The sequence below is a fragment of the Sebastes umbrosus genome, chromosome 18 (genome assembly GCF_015220745.1).
Source record: "Sebastes umbrosus isolate fSebUmb1 chromosome 18, fSebUmb1.pri, whole genome shotgun sequence".
In the NCBI taxonomy this organism is placed as follows: Eukaryota; Metazoa; Chordata; class Actinopteri; order Perciformes; family Sebastidae; genus Sebastes; species Sebastes umbrosus.
This window is the reverse complement of record NC_051286.1, coordinates 16,214,246-16,235,829: the sequence shown is the minus strand read 5'-3', so window position 1 is coordinate 16,235,829 and position 21,584 is coordinate 16,214,246. Positions and strand designations below refer to the sequence as shown.

Sequence of the window (21,584 nt, the reverse complement as noted above, 5' to 3'; positions counted from 1 at the left end):
CTGCACCATAAGACCTGAATAAAAAACCTGACCGTGACACACTAAACATCACACACCAGGGTTGGGTTGCACCAGCCATTCATAAATCCTTCCTAACTACTAGTTGGTTTCAAACTAGTGATTTACTAAATCAGGTTGCACCATTAAAACTCAAGAAATGTTTTTAATTAAGATTTTTATGTAAACAGGAAGACACTACATCACAAGCTGACAAACAAAGAAAAAAAATTGTCTTAGCGTGCTAAGCGGTATGTTAAATTTTTTACTGCCAATCCTTTGCAAATTTAGACGTTTTATTTATACGTGCATACATGGAGAAATCAGTGTGCTTCAGAATTAGTAGTATTTACGTAGTTTTGAATGAGAAGGAAATATTCTGTTAAGCTAGGGTGACCATATTTTCCAACCCCAAAAACTGGGACCCTTAAGTGTACCGCACGTTCATGCATGCACTAATATGCACGCACCATAGGCGTTTTCATCAGGATGGCTAACTTGGCGCACCTGTGGTGCATTTGAGCATGGGGATGGGATCAGAGATAAGGCATTATAATAGGGGGGGTGCATTAGATGCTGTGACAATCATGTCTTATCGCATTCACTTCTTTCACCCCCTTTAATCACAGGGCTATTCCCGTCATGAGTCATGATGCACTGACAGTTTGGGAGTCCTGTAGAGAGTTTTCCTCAGAAGAAACTTATTGTTGTCTGGAACAACAGGAATTGTTTTTCAATTTAATGTTGAACCCGCACAATCTCTATCACCTCATGTTGCTTATAATAGCCTGTGGCTAAAATGTGGAGCTCAGACGACATTTTGGCCGGGATGGAGACACTGAAAGACAGGAATGGACGGTCCTGAGGGAGTTACACGCGGAGCGAAAAGTTTTAAGTGATTCGCAATTTTTCGCTTACATGCCTGTTGATGCGCAGAAGGAACTGTGTAGAATAATTAATCAAAACCACTGGGACAATTTGGTGGTGACTGTTGGAAACCGGGACATTTGAGTGTTTTACAGGGGACTCGGGACACCTAGCTTGAAACCGGGACGTCTAGTCACTGTAGACTTTACACCTAAAAGTTCAAGTACCCAAAAAGATTAAAAACTAAGCACATTTATTCTTCTCAATTTTGCTGTAGCTGTAACTCTATGGTAACAGTTTTATTTACATGTGCAGAAGTTTATATCAATAGCACAAGCTTCTTATCTATGCTGTTTTTTTTTCTTCAACCGTCTCCTCTTTTGCATTTAATCTCAAAGTGACGTGTGCCAGTGAAAATATATTCCTGTTACTCTGGAACATAATCCAACATCGTCACCTTTTTGATCCCAGGTTAAGTTTGAATGAACTGGTGCTAATATCTATCTGTAGCAAATCAGAGAATGGTTCCACTGCAGAACCAACCTGTATTGTTGGGAACAAGAGGCGGGGTGAGGAGGTTGACATTGCCGTTGGGGAGTCCACAGTTTCCCAGACAGCTGATGAGAGGCAGAGTCATTGGCGTTGGCACCAGGGTTTGCACAGAGTGCTTGGAGGGGTTAGCCGAGATGGGTGTTAGGATGGGCATGGCTGACATAGCTGACATGGATGACAGACCGATTGACAGGTTCGGCATTGAACCCATTCCTATAAGGAGGAAACACACAAATGAACATGAACAGATCAAGAAGACGGTTTCAGAAGACAGACTAACTTAAAGTTAGTAGTAGTATACTTCAATGTATGAGTTATTTTTCCCATGTGAAGCACTTCTAAAAGGTTAGGTTGTGAGAGAAAGTGTGAAAATGTTTTGGAAGTTAGATTGTGGCTGTAATATCCCTGTGAGAAATCTTTACCAAAACGTGCCGATGAAGGGATGCTTGAAGTAGAATTGGAGACGGGAGGTTGCTTCATGGTGATTGGCAAAACAGATGGTAAGTTCCGCCCCTGAAGTTTGAGTTTAATGAGCTTCATAGCGATGGAGAACTCGTGTCTGTCCATCTTCCCATCACTGTCCATGTCAGCTAGATTCCTGCAGGAGAAGGAGAGAGAGAGAGAGCTCAAGTATAATATGATCTGTTTATAGCAAAGTGTGCACTAGTATTTATTTTTCCCTTATTGAGACAGCAGAAAGGGCGAGAGTTACACAAGGCTCTGGTGGGATTGAATTCCAGTAGCGTTATTCACACAAACACACACACAGAGTCTGTTCTAATTACACTAGTACACACACACAGTCTACTAGGTGGGGCAGGCTGTGAAGGAAGTGAGCACTCAACAGGAAGTAAAAAGCAGGCCGCGAGGACCAAACTAACTCCAAAAACAAAAGGTTGGACTTACTGACCTACTTGCTCTGGCTTAACAATGTGGCTCGATGGTGCTTACCAGATCTCAGCCAGGACAGAAGGAGGCAGGCCAGACTGGAGGAAGAATTTCCTGGCTTGTTCCCCTGAAGACAGACAAAAACCACCGGGGGATCAGAGAGACGGGAATTTGATACAGCGGAACCACTGACGACACTCGTGTTTGTTGAGACAACAACCTACCTGAGACATAGCCGAGGACGGGGGTGAGGGTGTCAAACTGTTTGTCGTGTTTCCCCCTCTCCTCTGGAGTGATGGCCCACACGCTGGCTCCGCCTGGACAAAACCAAGAGACATTTTTTAATTGAAATCACAATGAAACAGGCGATCAAGATGTTTTGGCTTCACTTTTAAGGGGTTTTCCATGGATGTATAAAGAGAACTGGATACAGCGTTCGAAGCGGACTCCCATTAATTCCTATGAGAGTTGCTCAGTGACGCATGAAGCCAAAATAGCCAGACTGTCGAGTGATAAAAGTACCCGGATATTCTGGTGGATGGATCTTCCGCATCCATTGGGCTCATAGAGCAAGCGCACTAGCGTTTTCCTTAAACCCCGCCTCCCAGACCACCGTCTGGGCCTCATTCACATGAACAGAGTAAGGAAAAAAACTCTGGGTTCGGCTATTATTGCATTTTATAACTTTTAGGGCCTCATGATTTAAATAAGGGTAATCAAGTGTTCGTACTGGGAAGTTGATTTACCTAAGAAAAAAAAACATTATCTGTTGATTTACAGATCATTCTTTCTCAATGTATATGAGAATGTCCATGGGAAAAAATCTTTTTGGGCCCAATGGCATCACAGAAGTTGTGATTCCACCATTTGGCCACTTCCCAGGGGCTTGGAGCTGTCATGTTGTCCATCTTTATATACAGTCTATGGTTCAAACACGACATGTTTAATTTGCAATAACAGGATAAAGCATCACTAAAAAGTGTCCCGGTAGCCTACTGGTTAAGAGGCATTCCACATAACCAAAATGTGCAGAGTTCGATTTCGGCAAGGAACCTTTGTTGCATGTCATATCCCTCTCTCCGTCCCGGTGTTTCCTGTCTCTCACTGCACTTTAAGATATCAAAAGCAAAATGCCTTAGGGTGAAAAAGGTTGTATGAGAATCTTAAACAGAAATGTCAACCTCATGGTGTAGGACTGATCCTCTGGAGACAATGAATGGCTGTACAAAATGCATACAGTATATACCACACACTAACATTTAAATAGACTGTAATTCTACACAACATCAACAGTCAGTGGTACTGCTATGTAAAAAGGAACTTGAACACAAAAAAACCCTGCTTTATTATAATACCAGCAACATTCTGGAGCCCCAGACTTTCATAAATATGACACAGCACCATTTCTTAGGAAGAAAAATATACAGAAGAAAGCTATTTTAAACCATAGTGTGTGTGGGCTGCGCTCCATTCGTTAACACACACACACACAAATGCAGCAACACATTGAAAGTCCCCAAAGCAGAAATGCTAATATCGACTTCAGTATACAGTGTTGTTTTTAACTTCGCCATCCAAAAAGTCTGCACAATTTCCATCCCAAATGAGATCTCCCTCTCAGATGAAACCACTCTTAACCAACTCCCCGACAATGATTAATGTATAAAAATGTCCAGTCAGCATTTTTCACTCAGCTCCGCTCTTGCATATCTCAAGGTAAGTTCAGGGTTGTCCATGAATTAAATATGAACTCAAATGTGCAGTGTGAGGGATATGAAACTCGATTCTTACTCAATTTCATAAGATGTCTTTAAGAGAGGGGGGGTGAGAGATTATCATCGGAGCTGATAACCAATTAATCACAAGGGAATCTGTGAAATTAATCAAATCTTAACACGATAAGGGTACACTCAAGCCTTTCCTTCGTTTTCTCTTTTCCATAACTTGAGAGTTCTGACGCCATTTTTAATTAAAGGATTGACTGTATGGACTTTGTGCACAGATGGATGTCTCCATATGGCAGTAATGGAAGGACCGAGATGTAGATAAGGAGACAATGACAGATAATGAGCCCAGACAGCGGAGATAGAGAAGGAGAGTGACGCACAGCTGAGTGATGGACTAGTTTATGGACTGTAAACTACATTCAGACAATACAAACAGATGGTATAATGTAAGAAATGACCAATGCTACAGCTGTAAAGTGGATGTTATACCGAAGGAAAACAACTGGGGGAAAAACAGAATAAACTTTGTCTATCAGCTCTTCTGTAGCTGAGTTCCTAGACCACTCATCTCCTCTGATCGATAGCGACAGACGGGCCTCGCTGATGCCAATGGCTGTAACCATAGCGATCACAGCGGTACAACCCTCACACAAAATGTTTACACAGATTTTTTCACAACAGTGACTTTGGTGTAAAATGAAGACATGTTGAGAAGTTGTCCTTATTTTAATCATCACTGGTGTAGAGCTCACCTTGGTATGAAAACATTTGTGATTTACCAAAACAAAAATCAATTTGATATAGAAAACAAAAATAACTTTCTTAAAGAAGCTGAATTCAACCCCAAACGGATCTGTTATATAAATGAAATATTTCACTACAGTAATATATCATTTCCAGTTTTTTTTTAATCAGGAAATACTTGTCAAAAATATCTAAATCTAACTGGATACTTAAGAGAATTGTCATAACAGTTCATGGCAAGCGTGTGTGCAGTGTACACAAAGATGAAATCAAATATGAGGTGCATTTCCGCATATAATTCTCTGAGTGTCTTTCTTTCCATGTATAATAAACTTAAAGGGAGCTCGCAAATTGCAAAATCTGATCTGAGACAAAATCTTGCAAAAACTCTCGCGAGACTCTACACTTTCGCAATTACGTCCCAAACAACGGCATTATTCGCTGTAACCGCCGTATGAGAGCAGTGCAGAGCAGCGGCCGTTAGCTAGCCAGTGAGGCATGCTCACATGCACAAAAAGCATGTGCGGCCGGCCCGGCTACGTCAACAAAGCAAGGAGAAGCTCTGATTACAACACACACAGAGGGAGAGAGACTTCACTCTCTGCTCAGGTAGACATTACTCCTCTATATCTTTAAATAGCAAATAGTTGTTTGCTGCTATATTAATGCTCTGGATATCGAATTTAGCACCTTTAAAAGGAAAGAAATTAAAGGACAGAAAAGATGTAAAAAACTGTGAAAACGTAAAATTTTGCCACAACATCCGGCTCAAAAGTATATAAACACTACAGCTGTTTAAATAGACTTAAACTATAGAAGATATTTTTGACTTAATACATTGTTTTGTTATATAATTTATGAAGAATTTGTCATGTGATTGCTTCTATTGATTTTCATGATGATGCCATGTTCTCTCTTGATACCACAAGTACGTTCAACAGCAATATACTTGGGACACTAATAAAGACAATATCGTACGCAGGAAGATGTCTCTAAACTTTTCATCTCAACATGAACAACAATCAGGGGAGGGTCAGATCTCTGGTAGATGCAAAAGGATTCAAAGAGTGGGAATGAAGTTGCAGAGCTAAGGACAAGAAAACTAGAGTTGTAATATAGTAGCTGTAATATTATTACAAATCTTTGCGCTATTATGGGTGTATGTCTTTATAGACCCGGTATCTAGGGTGTAATTTATTCACCAGCTTCAGGAAATACCACCGTGCCCATGATGGAACTTCCTCCCCTGCGCTAACCCAAACACCCCACTGGATCTTGTTGACCGCAGCACACACACACACACACACACATACATCTCTGAGGACTGACACAAAGTTACAGCAGCGGCCCGTTGTAAGCAGCCAGCAGATGAGATGTGAAACTCTAGAGTTAAAGAGAGAAGAAGATTCAAATGTTATAATCCAAACCTGCCAGCTGTTTGCCTCACTGAGTCTGTTTGTCAGCAAACACTCTGGCCGACTGCCTTCAGCTGGTTTCAGTATCTGAACAAACTCACTCTCCTCTAAACCACCGAGGCAACACCTGTTCAGGTATATGCTTTTTCCCCTGACAAAGCCGATGTTTGCAGCTCGCTGTGCCCCGACCTAGTTTTGGGCATTGTCAGCAAAAATTGCAGCCACCAAAAAAAGGAGACTAATTAATCTCGTGCAGAGATGTGAGTATTCTCCACGTCGTCTCGTTGGCTTTGACAGACCTCATTTAGGAGCTATTGTAAGTGAGGAGAAGGGAGGCGATATTTAGCACAGTGCCGCTGGGACATGTCACTAGCATGGCCACTTCCACAGGACTGTCAGTTGATTCAGCGTGTGTGTATATCAGCTGAATGCTCTGTGAAGAAGTGGGGCACCGTAAAGCTTCTTACACAACAATGGCATAGTCTATAGGGGTCTTCTGTTGCTTGAAACATGGCATATGGCCACTCAATGCGAGACCAGACAAAAGGGTGCCAAATTTTAGAAATTGTAGCATATAAGAGCTGATTATAATTAGTCTTTTATCTGTTTTTAAACCAACTTTTATTTACAAGACATAGACAAAGAGCTACTGTTGATACTCATGATTGTTTTTTTCTCAAATATCAATTTTAGGGGTGATCTTGTTGACATTTTGGTAAAGACACATATGGTACATGTCCACAGGATCCATCCTTTCCACGCTTCCCATTCATAGTCTATGTAACAGCCGTGCAATGCATTCTGGTAGCGCGGCGTTGCATTTCGAGAGACGTTGGCCGCTCCTCATTTGCATAAAGTTGAGGTCTGGGCTACTTTATGCAAATCAGGGGCGTCCAGCACGACTCGCCGTCTCTGGAAACTCATGAAAAACATGTAAACTAACCATTGTTGATCTAAAATGAAGACAATGCATGGCTTATTTTTCGCCTAAAATGTTTTCAGAAACACATTTAGGTGAACTTTTTTTGTAATATACGAGAAAAAAGTTTCCAAACAAGTCGCCATGTTGGTTGTGGTTTGAACGCTGGGGGCAGCGGCCCATGAGGGAAAGCGTTCGTCCAATCAGGTGCCTAGTGCCTCGTGGCAGCCCATCAAGCGTCCAATACTGGGAAGCGAGGTGATCCCTTTCGTCCAAAAAGGCCCCTGTGGACACGTACCATTATTTGCTTTCTTGCCAAGAGTTATGGAATGTGTCAACAGGGGTGTTTTTGGATGTGAGGTCGCACCACTTCCCAGCATTGGACGCTTCATGGGCTGCTATACTAGTAGGCACTGGGCACCTGATTGGACGAACGCTTTGATTTGTGGGCTCCCAGCTTTCAAACTGGAACCAACATGGCGGCTTGTTTGGAAATTTTTTTCTCGTATATGACGAAAATAGTTCACCAAAATATGTTTCTGAAAACCTTTTAGGCGAGAAATAAGCCATGCAGTTGGTGAATCTGTCTTCATTTCTGTTCAACAACAGTTAGTTAAAAGGTTTTTCGGGAGTTTCCAGTTGGCGGCGAGTCGCACTGGATGCCCCTGATTTGATTAAAGTAGCCTAGACCTCAATTTTTCGAGCCAATGTGACGAAACAGCATTTTAGCATAAAGACTGAAAGCAGGGGGAAACAGCTAGCCTGGCTCTGCACCTCTAAAACTCACTATTTAACATATTATATCTTAATCCTTTCAAAGATGGAAGTTTGTGCTGTAAACCTGCATTCTTATCTTGTCTCTCTGTTATTTTTTCCCTGGGTTTCTATTAACATTTTGACACTTCCAGGCCATCACTATAAATCCATCCTGACATAACACTGTCAAGACTGCTACCTGGACTGTAATACTAAGAAGAACTGCTTCCCGCACAGCAACCTAGAAGGCAAACTCTCAGCGAATACACAAGAGCCCTTCGGCAAACATTGAGACAATATAACACAGTCCATCTACAGAAAAAAAACCTCTCTATACTCTCATGGAATAAGCTTCCACAGCAACGATGCCCGTGCAGAATTTAAACCAAATGTATACCACAGTTCAGCTCCTCAGCAGCTGCGACACAAAAGAGCCTGTCTGCCTTGTGTGGTTTTTTACTTCCCTTTGTCAGCCTGTGTGCTGTTGTCTAGGTGCTGTACAGTCCTTAGGAGACGCTGGAGTCAAACCTCCAGATGCCCAACCCACGGCCTACTGGGGGAAACCACATCACTGCTCTCATAACTATTTACATATCAAACGCTTCACCTGCGGGAGGACAAGTTTCAGATAGGCATGGTGGATCAACAGTCTCTGCACGCTGCAGCATTTCACACACACACACACACTGTTGCATACTATCCACCCGTTTTGGAAATTGACCGACTAATGACTTTACGATTCAGATTCGCCGTGTTCACGAGGCTGCAATAAAGCAAAGAGCTCAGCCTCCCCCGCACAGTATGGAGAAACTCCTCACATACAGATGTTTCTGAATTGCTCTCTCCCAGTGTGTTGTTTATCTACTGGATGGGATTGAAGCAGAGAGAGTGTAGTTGTGGGGGGTTGGCACTTTGTTAAAATGCAGAATTAGTCATGTGGACAAAATGCATCCGACACACACACACACACACACTTTCTCTGAGGCATTTCCCATAGAGGCCCTTAAGGAGCGGCAACTACTGTTCTATGATCAAAAGGCTGTGAAACAAGAGGATTAACACACACACACACACAAACATACACACACACACGTACACAATATCGAGCAGTTCTGTCCACACCGAGGACAAAAGAGATGCATCATATTCAACACTGATGTAGCACAACAGAAACAGGAAAAAACATACACCAGAATAGCTCACGATTTGCATAAAATTCATTAAAAATAATTATCTAATATTCCTTCAAGCCCTCTTAGCGGAAGAGGTTTATACGATATAGAATTTGCACTGGCACAAAGTGATCAAAGACGGGGTTCAGTTTAAGTCTGATCCCTCCACTCCAGCACCAGATCAATATCCTATTAACACGATCTCAGGGTCCAGTTTACAGCTGACAGCAGGGACAAGCAGTCACACAAACGTCAACACATCATTAGAGGGCTGAAACAAACGCATCTTCCAGTTTTGACAGGAAGATGACCAGAGGGAAAGATTAAAGTTTAAAGAAGGGGGTACGACACAGCTGCTGCTTATTGGTCAGCTCCGTCTCTGCTTTATTTGTGCTTTCTTCCCCCATCAAACTATTACATTTCTGCCCTGACCACTCTCCCCCAAAGTGCATTTTTTGCCTCCCGCGGACAAACGCATCACGACCAAGACAAATGTTCTTACCATTCATGGCTGCAGGTGTAGAGCACGGGCAGAGAGGTGAGTCCTCTACTCAGCTGGCTAGCTCTCAGACATCTGCAGTAGAAAGAGAGAGGGAGAAATATGTGAGTGTGATTGTGTCACGGAGCAGCGGGTGCAAGTGAGGAAACGCAAGCATGCGTGTGTGAGTAAGGAAAAGAGAATAGAAAGGATAGAAAATGCGTGCAACAAAATAAATCTCATCCCCCCCGGTTAACAATGCAAAGGAAGGCACACTGAACGGCTACTAACGCGGTGAGGGATGACAGAGCGAGGGAGGGACAGAGGAGAGGAAATAAAGAGAGAGGAGGGGGGGACAAGATGACAGAGAGAGAGAGAGAGAGAGAGGGGAGGATGAGGAGAAAGGAGGGAAGACAATTGCCACCAGGGAGAAGTATAGGCAAGAGGAGGACAGACAGCTGAGAGGTACAGAGGAGGGAAAAATGATGGTGGTCTGAGAGGAAGGGAGCATTTATTAGAGTCTGCTCTCGGATCACAGATGGCGGCCAGAAAATACAGCAAATCTAAGTGCATCTTTATTTCTCGTGTTAACGTGCTAGTCATTTGGCTTTCTGTGCAATTACCATTCAATTAGGCTTTGGCTGTTATTGGGAATATAAATATGTGTCTTGACAGGAATTTAAAAATGAGTTTTATTAGAAATGTAAATATTTGTATTTTTGTGGACATAAATATTTGTCTTATTAGGAATGTAAATATTCTTGTTAGGAACATCAATGTGTGTCTTCTTAGGAATATAAATATTTGTCTTATTGGGAATATTATATTTCTCATCAGTATTTTTTTTTTAGCATGAATGTAAATATTTGTCTTTTAATGGATAGAAATATTTTTATTTTTAGGAATGTAAATACTTCTCTCATAAGGAATATAAATATTCTTATTTTGACCATAACATCATAATAATAAATATAACATAATATGTGTCTTATTATGAATAAATATTATAAAATAAATATGTATTATTAGGAATATAAGTATTTGTTTAATTAGGAATATAAATATTTCCCCCTTTAGTAATATAAATATTAACCTTATTGAGAATGTATATATTTCCTATAGGTAATACAAATATTTATTTTATTACTAATAGAAATATTTGTCTTATTGGGGCTATAAATATTTTTCCTAATAGGGGTATAGGAATGTGTCTTATCACAAGAGCTTCTCATCAAGGGCATTTCTGATGAATAATAAAATATATTCATTACACAGCTTTGTTGAATACTCGATTCTGATTGGTCAATTACAGCAGACCGCTGCTATGGAATCTACAGATCGTTGCTATGGACCCAGTTTTGATCTCTGGAGGACCATTAATGTGTCAAATTAATGATTTCTTACATAAGTATTCGTATAATAACTGAGATAATTTACAGCGAGCCGGTCAATGTAATTGTCATTATCCTTTTATATACAGTATATGTATGCCCACATGTATCTGCAGTGCACACGCCACACCTATGGATGTATTGAGTAGCAGTCTGCATCCACTGTTGCCAGGCTGGCAGGGAGCCTGGCCCACCTGATGAGATTCCTCAGTGGGATCTCTGGCAGCATCCCAGGAGATAGAAGGGGACAGATGAGCCCATGCAGGTAATACTCTTAAATTGGAAAATGAACCCTGTGTGTGTGTGTGTATGGGATTTTACTACGGCAAGCCCTGACACATCAAAATCCTCTGCAGGTGGAGTTCCATATTGTTTCCCGTCGTCTTGATTTGTCCTGCTATTTATCCTCTTCCTTTTGTTTCCGCTGTTGTCGCTGAATCATTTTTCAGTCCAATTGCTCCGGCATTCTTGATCATTTCTGCTTCATACATCTTCAAATTCAAAATGCACACTTCTTTGTGAAGGTAGCCTAGTTTCCCTCCTTTTTTTTTTTTTACCCCAAGCTGAGTTTCCTGTTTCTGCAGTTTCTCATCCCATTATTCCAGCAACTCTTTCAATCCTGTTCTTGAGAGTCTATTAGTCCCTCCACTCGGACCGACCCCCTTTATTTCCTCTTGTTTCATCCACCTATCTGCAAGCTCATAGCTAAGAAGCGAGGTTTCTTCCTGTCAGGTCGAAGCAATCTCCTCTCTGCTTTCACCAAATCATTCCTTCACACTTCTTCTTCTTTTTTTTTTTACCTCACATTCACTCCATCTTTTTCCATTTCAGCTCCCCTACTTCTTATTCATCCCTCACTCGAACATGCATCCCCTCCTACATGACTCCCACCCAATTTCTTTCATCCCTTTCCTCTCCTTCTGCTCTTGTTACACCACTGCTCCATCATTGGCTTCCCTCCTTCCGTGTGAATTCCTGGAGGGGGAGATTGTGGTTGTTGTAGTATAAATCATTCTCCGCACATGCCGACATTGCCAATTACTTAAGAGCAATGAACCGCTCACTGTGGTGTACGCCTCTGCATATCACTTGAATATACCGTATATGCGCTAGTAGTGCATGTGAGCAATGTGACCAATAAACAACACACAACAACACACACAAGCTAACAATAACAACACTCCCAGGTCCAGAAACCATAAATCCATCCAGGAAAATACAACCAAAACACGTTCAGACAATACAAAGGAAGCAGTTACTCATAAAAAAATATCGTTAATCATATTAAAGTAACACTTAACTGTGTGCAGTGACATCTTCATTTGACACTGCATCGTGAACTGGGATGACACTGTAGGCCTACAGATTTGTTGACTATATTTTATAGCCTATTGTCTCAAACTAGCCAATTTGAAACTAGTTGGTAGCCTAGTTGAAACTAGCTCTAAAGCTACTATTTGCAAGTTCTTCACAACTGTTAACAATAGATGCACTTTCTGCAATTATGATATCATATGTGAAATTATTGAACGTGTGTTTGTAGATTGTTTTCATTCTACTTCTTTGTGGTTCAATTTACAGAAGAACTTCTCAAAACATTTTGAAAAAGATATCATACTAACAAAGATTGAGATATTACTCACTTTTAACAATCCCTGTTGTTTGGCAGATTCATTTTATTAATATCTTATCAAAATATTATATCCAAAAAAATGATTTGGCTTAAAAGAGTACCCTCCTTTTATACTTTTTTTTATATACTGATTTTAAAACATATTTGACTACGATTGAAATCTTAAAACTCAGATTATTATAAACAGATTATTGAGACATTTCAAATTTATTCCAATTGTTTAACATATCCTGATTGTTTCATTTTAAATATTATTATTATTATTATTATTATTAGTCTTTTCCTTTCCTTATATTTTATTTGTTGTATAATTTATTTTATTTTAATATTATTTGTATACTGTGAAATATAATTGCTGTTTTTTTTTTTTTATGAAAAATCTGAACATGTTTATGTAACTATTGTCTTAAGCTTTTGAAATAAAGTATGGGAGAAAAAAGTTGAAACTAGCTAGTAGCCTAATGCGGCTACCCTACTTGAAGTTACTATCGCAAAGTCATGTTATCTGAGATATGTTATTTTTGTGAAATCTTCCCAGTTCACATTATTATTCAACAGAATTTTAACAAGTGTCGGATATTTTGACTATATTCTATATTATCTCTTTTTCTTTTCACTCTAAACAGATCATAAATAAGTTTGTGTGTAGTGTAACTTGTTTTTATTTAGTGATGTGGTAAATCTCCACCTAGTAAACTCTTATGTTTCAACAAGGCTAATTTCAAACTTGCGAAGAGCTGGTGCAACCAGCTTTCTACAATAATGTCATCATGCTTTTTTCACATATAGCCTATCATAACTCAATCCCATAAAGAAATACCTCTAGAGGGCTAAAATGAAGCTGTGTTACAGCAGTAACTCACTGTGTTATGGCTGATATTAAAGCTTCACGGTGTTTCAACTGACATGAGGGCCAAGTAGATAATGTCAGAATATTTTTTATGGGGTGAACTATCAATTTATAAAACTAGATAACACAAAAAGCATTCTCTTAATAGGGCTCTGAGCTATGCGGTTGTACGTGTGCGGTGTGTAAAATACTGTAGCCTATGTGTGTGCGGCGCGCGCCTTGCACTCCCTTATGTAAACACTTTGTATGAAGGTATTTAGCAGACTCTCATCCGCCCTCATATATAAACACGTTTTGCACCCTGAGGTGTGTGTGGTTTGAAATACAAGATAGGATCTGCTATTGGCTATACGATAGAGAGCCTCTGCTCAAACAGGACACATCCTGGTGGATGAAAACAACACAGAATCATCATGAGGTGCAGAGGATTCCTAAATAGCCATGGAGTGCTTCAAAGGACTTCTGAAATGTATGCATTTCTGATTTGATTTACTTTATAGCTCAGTCCATGTCGATGACACTAATGTTATGTTGCAGAGAGATATTGGGAACAAGTTAAGTTATCTCCCAGCACTAATTTCAAGTCATGCCAGTTCCTGGCAAATGTCTGAACAAATCGTACGAACAAATATGCACAAAACGTCCCGGGTTCACTGTATATCAAGTGGTAAGTTAGCTAATGTTGCAGAACAGCTTGTAAAAAGCCCCCGTGTCTGGTTTTATGATCTTTTATCATTTAGAAAGGCTGCAGCCGAGGCAGTAACAGGAGTACCGTGAGTACTCTGCTTTGTGTGCTGAGAACTTGAAGGTGACAGGGTACATACACAATGCATTGAGAATGGGCGACCAATAGGGGTCCATATCAAATCTGTACCCTAGGGGGCCACTATAACAGGTTAATCTGGTCATGCAGGTGATGGTAACTGAGCTATCTTTATGACATATTAAAAAAACAAAAAACATTGGGTTAAAGCAGCAGTGGGCAGAATTGGAGCGAATATGATTAAAAAAGTTATTTTTATAAAATGGTCACTATATCCTGACAGTAGTGCACGAGACATGTAATCTGAAAAAAATATCAAGTGCCTCTGTTTCCTCCGGTGCTCCTCCTAATGGCATCTGTAAGGTTTCACAGACCAGAGAAGAACAACCAATCAGAGCCGAGCTGGAGCTTTGCCGTCTCTGAGCAGCTGTCAATCACTCGCAAACTCCGATCAAACGGTCAAACTAGGCAGCGCTGATCAAATATTAATCAATATTCTGTTACTGTAATGCCTATTTCTCGCCTCAAATGTTTTCAGAAACATCTCGTAGTGTACTGTTTAGCTGTAAAATGAGAAAGTTTGTGACCCCGGAAGCCATGTTGAGATCAGTTGAGGAAATACCAAGCACCGCCCACCAGCTGGAGCACAGCCAATAGGAACGCTCTCTCTCTCTGAAATGACCTGTGATTGGCCAAAGTCTCTCGTCACGGGCAGAAGTCTAGATTCTCTCAGAACACTTGAATTACAATATGCTGAAAGGTTATCATGGATTTTTTTGCCCAATGATGCCAAACATATTCTGCAGGTTTCAGATTACTTTGTCAACAAGGTCAGCGAGGTCAACAATGAACTTTCACACTCATGGTTTGTTTACGGTGCTAATAGGGATCACAATAAGGCTGAAAATAGTGCACTTCTTATGTGAGTCTGTGTTGAAGAGCCCAGTCATCCTTCTCTCTCCAGCATGGATGGTATATTGATGTTTTGAAAAATGCTACATATAGCAGATTTGAGTGTGACGCTTTAAGGGCAGCGGTGTGCTGACCCACTGCACTGAGGGAGAAGAGGAATCAAAGAACCTTTGACTCATGCCCTGCATGCTGATTGACACCTGTGTGCGCCGCACCGACCCACTCGGATGTGCGTATCAATGCGTCGGCCTGTGTGCACGAGTGTGTCTGACACACACTCCTCAAACAGAGGGGGACCCTGTTCTAGCAGACACAGCCCAGGAAGCTTTGCTGAGCCTGAGGAAGAAAGACGCCTGTGTGTGTGTGTGTATGTGCTTGTATTTTCTGCCTATTCACAAGAGCACAGAAAACACACAAAGACATCCACACACACACCTTCCCCTGCTGTGCTGCAGGTGAAAATCGGGGACGCTTCCACCAGAAGAATCCGTCTTATATTTATCCCTTTGATACATTTGTGGGTCAGCTCGAGCAATGATTCACCAAAAGCCTCTTTTACTTCCTTTATGCTCCCAACACTTCAAACAGCACCATGTCCTACCGCAGCTTCTTACCTATCCAACCTTTGGCACTATATTTTTACTCTGGATTTAAAGCATAATGCCAAATTGTCTTCAATAAAGCATTCCCGCTACTGTGACCGTCATATGAAATTGGACCCTGAAAGTCCACATTTAAACCTGCAGTAGGCAGAATATCTTTGGCATGTCTCTGTTTTCAGGCTTTAAAAAAATCTAGCCTGTGATGGGAGACTTTGGCCAATCACAGGTCATTTCACAGAGATGATTGTGACGTTCCTATTGGCCGTTCATTCAACGGAGGCAGCTGTCAATCACTCGCAAACTCCGATCAAACGATCAAACTAGGCAGCGCTGATCAAATATGAATGAATATTCTGTTACTGTAATGCCTATTTATCTCCTCAAATGTTTTCAGAAACATCTTGTAGTGTACTGTTTAGCTGTCAAATGAGAAAGTTTGCTGGTGGGCGGTGCTTGGTATTTCCTCAACTGATCTCAACATGGCTGCTGGGTCACACAACTTTCTCATTTTACAGCTAAACAGGTTAATCGGAGTTTGAGAGTGATTGACAGCTGCTCAGAGATGGCAAGGCTCCAGCTCGGCTCCGATTGGTTGTTTTACTCCGGTCTGTGAAATCTTGCAGATGCCATTAGGAGCACCGGAGGACACCGGAGGCACATGATTTTTTAAAGATTACCTGTCTCACGCACTACTGTCAGGATATACTGACCGTTTTATAAAAATAACCTTTTGTTAATATTTGCTCCAATTCTATCCACTGCTGCTTTAAGCTCCCGCTTTCAATACAGCAATGTATGTCTGTGTGCGTTTACGTGCGCGTGTGTGTGTTTTTGCAATGCTTTGTTTCTTGGCAGGTGGATGTGCAACAGTCCCTGCATGCTGCTGGGATGAGGCCAGATGTCATTTTGGGATCTGCAGTTCAGATTGACTTTGCTACTTCAGCAAAGAAAAGCCTCCTCTTTCTGTTTTTTACTGAGAGCAGCAGAAACACACACAAACAACTGCACAAGCACACACTAAGCAATCTCTATAATTAGTCTATATACTGCAGTGAATGAACACCAGCGTGGATAAACTGCTAAACTTGCCCCAATCAACTCATATACGTAGATGGAGTGGGGAAAACTACACTGATGTTAAACAATCCAAACATCTGACAACAACTTTCCATTTCAAACGCTTTTAAAGACACTCACTTCTCTCTGGGGAGCTCCACAAATGTCCTGCTGGTGATTTGGCCATATTATATTTAGTTAGATTTTCTGCACACTGAAATGTTTATAGGTGCAGTGAACACACCTTCTCTGTGCAAGGTACATTTACTTCAGGGAAAAAGTCCCCTGTCATAAAACAATAAATCCAGTGTCAATTTGTGCCAGGTTATATGGTATAATAATAATAATAATAATAATAATAATAATAATAATAATTTGTGCCAGGTATAATAATAATAATAATAATTTAATAATTTGTGCAGGTATGATAATAATAATAATAATAATAATAATAATAATAATTTAATAATTTGTGCCAGGTATAATAATAATAATAATAATAATAATAATAATAATAATAATAATAAAAAAGCATTCATCACACCATACTGTCACTGACAACATTCATAGAGGCAATTTGCAGGCTTTATTTTGGTAATTAAAAATAAATATATCTTTAAATGGGGTATATCTGTTAAAATGCATTAAAGCATATTCAGATATAAATATAACAGACCTATATTTCAGCCATATGGTTTGCTCTTCATCTCAGACAAAAGGCTATCACTCTGGGTTTAGTGGCAGCAGGTGTCACATATTTTTTAGGGTGGACAAAAATCTAGAAAGCACATTGATAAACGCTACACTGCCTCGCCTATTAAATGTAGGATTTAATAAAGCATAAGAGATATCCACTTACCTTCCAAGAAAAGGTGGAAAAACAGAAGTTGAACAGCAACAGAGTCCAGTCTGTGTTACATTGTATCCTGTCTGTCCTGATTAAAGCATTAGAATGATTTACCTGTTGCGGTAGAAGAGCGGCGGTGATCCGACATCAGGGCAGGAAAATGTAGCTGCTGAAGAGGGAGGAGAGACGGATCCGGGTGTGTGTTGGACTGGGAATGGGCGTCTCCAGAGGAGGCACACAAAACACACACACACACAGGACTTCCGGGCTTGACTTTCACAATAAAACTCCATATAATATGGCAACATTAAAGGTCCCATATTGTGCTCATTTTCAGTTTCATACTTGTATTTTGTGTTTCTACTAGAACATGTTTACATGCTGTAATGTTATAAAAAAAACTTTATTTTCCTCATACTGTCAGCCTGAATATGCCTGTATTTACCTTCCGTCTGAAACGCTCTCCGCTCCGTTTTAGCACATTTTGACGGAATTGTAATAGATAGATAGATAGATAGATAGATAGTAACTTTATTGATCCCGGGGGTAATTCAAGTTTCCAGCATCACAGTTCCATAGTGCAAAACATGTTAGTAAAAAGGCAGTAAAAAAGTTAGTAGTACAAAGTACAAAGTACAAAAAGATATACCAGATATAAAAATACAAGGAGATGAAGAAAACTGTTAAAACTGAATAAAGTGCAGGGTAACGTCCAGGGTACAGGACTATAAAAAAGTGCAGAAGAGACTGTTAAAAATGAGATAAGTGCAGGGTAACTCCAGTAGCTTAGTCTAAAGTGCACAGTATGCATTATTATCTGTCCTGAGGACGAAAAATTAAAAGTACAAGTAATTCTTGAACCTCAGTTGCATCTATTACATGAGTATATGCCAAACTCATTCAGTTTCAGCACAGCAGGACACCATAGGCTAAGTGTGCTGTAGTGTCTGATTGACTATGCTGTCACACAGGTAAGCTGCATATGACCACATGGCTTGATTGGATCTAACCAAAAACTTGCTATATAGGGTGTCCACTTTACTTTAATCCCCTTTCACTTACACTTTTAAGCAACACTTACAGGCCTTTTATTTTGAAGGGACAACCACTTGACCTTAGTGCTCTGGCTGTTTGTTGGTGATTTGACTGGGCAGTTGGACAGGTCAAAGACAAATTACTGCTAGACATGTATACTTCAAGGGCAAAATTGTACAATATTTTGTAATCAAAGCCTATTTGGGGTTTAACCATGTAATTCTGTTGAGCCAACTTTGCATCATTTCCTTTTATGTGATGAGTGAATCCCTCTGAGATGCATTTATCTGTAGTTAATTGCATCTCCCTGGTTTATGAGCTTTGTTGAGTCTAGAAGATCTTTGCTGCCCCCAAAGGAAGAAAGCTGCTGGTGTGGAGCACCGCCAACAGCCCACTTAGAGTATTACATCTAAAGTTAAAGTCATAACCTTACTGACCCTGATACTTTTATTGGTTGAGTTGAGGATATATGATAATTGGAGATAAGCCAGTTATATAAGCTAAGTTATATAAGATAAGCAAACAAAAAAAATCAGAGAGATTTATCTGCACCACTCTTAGCAAATAATCATAAGCAACAAACCCATCCTATGAGATACAAGTTCATAGTATTTGAAAAGAACAAACAGAGGTAGACAGGATGCTTAAAAATGTTTTATATAACGTGCTACAACAGCAATGAGCAATATACTAGTACATCAAGACCCATGTCATTTTTCCTTTCTGGAATGTTTCTCTCTATAATACAAAATTATGACCAAAGTACTGACACACTCATCTTTACCAATTTACATATGAGCTTCAACAAATGAACACAGTTTCGGTAATTTACAAAATCTTTTCATTGTCATTCTATGTAAGCATTTTTCTGTTTTCTTCCTTTTAAAAAACAAACAAAACATAAAAGTAAAAATAAATGACTATGAAGGTATGAGGTCAGAAATGCACAACTAAAAATATAGTAGAAAAGTAATGAGTACAAAAATGCATTTTAAAAAACAGACCAGAATGTCTTAAATGACCACAATATCCAGTAAAGTGCAGTGTCAAAAGATCCTCATTTTCTTACAAACTTTGAGAAATGACCAAAAAGCTGGCAACAGAAGAAAAGGAAACACATAAAAAAGAAGCTTATATAACTTCTAACTGTAGCACATAAACCTTTTTAGAACAAGGCATCAGCATTAATACTGATAGCCCTATGCCTTTTAGACATTTTAGTCAGCTTTACCCATCTTTTTGGGCCTCCATTTCTTGAGTTTAGCAGTGAGACTTTTAAAGTATACATTCCTGCAGCCTTGAAATAAGTCATCAACTACATTTTCCCCCAACAAGAACTGCGTTTTCATAGCAATGAAGGCAGCTAACGGCATCTGTTAAGTGTGATGTCCCGTTAGATGCCCACTTCACTTTCTGTCAACTGGCACATTTTCTTGCTTTTCTCTGATCTATGTGCTCTCATCGCCCTGACCTATGATTACCATGGAGTATTCCTCAGATCCTGCTGCTTCAACTGGGACTAAATACTTAATACCCTCAGTATCCTGTTCGTTTTTTAGGTTACTCGCAGTGTTTGGATATACAGCAGATCCTTGTGGTTCAGTCACGAAGTAATACTGTACACTTTCATTTGCTGATTTCTGTCTCTCAGAGTTCCGCCATAAAGTATATCCGAAGGGTCCTGTAGGTTCATCTGGGACTAAATGCTTGGCACCTTCAGTGTTTGACACTGTTTTGACGTCCGGTTCTGTTGTCATATTGCCAGAGCATGGATCGTACTCCTCTTTAATCTGTAGGTTTCCCTGGAGAGGACTGCCACAACCTACATGCAGTAGATTCCCATTCATCTGCACCATCATCCCAGGATCTGTTGGGAACTTTGTGTCTTCATCATGACACCAAGTTTCCTCGTTAGTTTTGACACCATCAAGAAAATGGACACGATTGACATCTGAATGGCATCTCACTTGGCGCACAAAATTACCCTTGCTCCTTTTCTTGTCTGGTTCTTCCCTGGAATGTTTGCTACGTTTCTTACTTTGTCTCTCCTCTGCAAAGCTTTGTGAATCCTTACGATCAAACACAAATGGCAATTTGAAGACCTTGTCTGATCGGGATCGAACGTTCCGATAATTTTTGACCATGCTGCGGATTTTGGATGTAGTAGCTATGCAAAATTCCCAACGCCTGTGATGTTGTGAGCTAAGATCAAAGTTAAAGTCAAGGATGTCAAACACAGTGTGTGGCAAGTAGCATCCTGTTTTCTTAGCAGCAAATTTATGTATCTCAAACACCACAGCCTTCGTCAATAGCTTCAAGTCCAGTTTTTCTTTCTCTCTTGATTTTGGTGTCACGTCTAGATCCAAACCTATCTCTGTGCAAATGGGATAACAGTTTACTGGTACTTTACCCCGAGGATTTCTCTTTGATTTTCTTTCGACACTTGTATTGTGACTTGGCAGTGTGTCTCTTTCCTCCTTTGCTTGCAGTGCCAGCTGTCTCTTTTTGATAGTTTCCTTCCTTTCACTTCTATGCATGGCACCTGCCTGTTTCAGTTTACTGACATGTCCAGGTTGTCTGTGAGAAACTGGCTGAAAAAATTCAAACTCAAAAGCTTCACTGAACCAGGCCAGTCCGCCATCGTTCAGTAGCGTCGCTCTGCGGAACAGCTGTGCAATATCTACGTCTCGCCCCTGCATGCCAATGTTGAAGTTATGTTCAAGGACTGTGTGAATGATCCTACTTTTGGTTGAACACAATCTTTTGGCAAATCTAGCCACTTCATTCATAACCCCGCGTGTCAATACATAGTTGTCAAGCTTATCTTTTGGTTGGTCTTTGTCCACACACAGGTTCAAGCCTATTTTCTTGCAGAGCGGGTAGCTGTCCATTATCGTCTTCTCTATTGTTGAGAAGGTAGAGGACAGATCCATTGCTGGCTTTTGTGCTGTGCAGTTTGCATCTGCAGAGACTGCGTCAG

At 40.4% G+C, this 21,584-nt stretch overlaps 1 protein-coding gene across 6 annotated transcripts in view; it reads right to left on the bottom strand.

Moving 5' to 3' along the window:
• itsn2a (intersectin 2a) overlaps positions 1-17,813 on the bottom strand; it is a 42,503-nt gene extending 24,690 nt beyond the window's left edge. For all 6 annotated transcript variants that reach the window (XM_037750847.1, XM_037750851.1, XM_037750848.1 and 3 more), the window contains exons 1-6: positions 17,684-17,813; positions 9,540-9,611; positions 2,529-2,621; positions 2,368-2,431; positions 1,839-2,014; positions 1,408-1,629 (exon numbers count right to left, since the gene is read on the bottom strand). In XM_037750847.1, the coding sequence (XP_037606775.1) occupies positions 1,408-1,629; positions 1,839-2,014; positions 2,368-2,431; positions 2,529-2,621; positions 9,540-9,546 (562 nt within the window). In that variant the 5' untranslated portion in view covers positions 9,547-9,611; positions 17,684-17,813. The remainder of the gene's footprint in view (positions 1-1,407; positions 1,630-1,838; positions 2,015-2,367; positions 2,432-2,528; positions 2,622-9,539; positions 9,612-17,683) is intronic.
• Between the last annotated feature and the right edge of the window lie 3,771 nt (positions 17,814-21,584).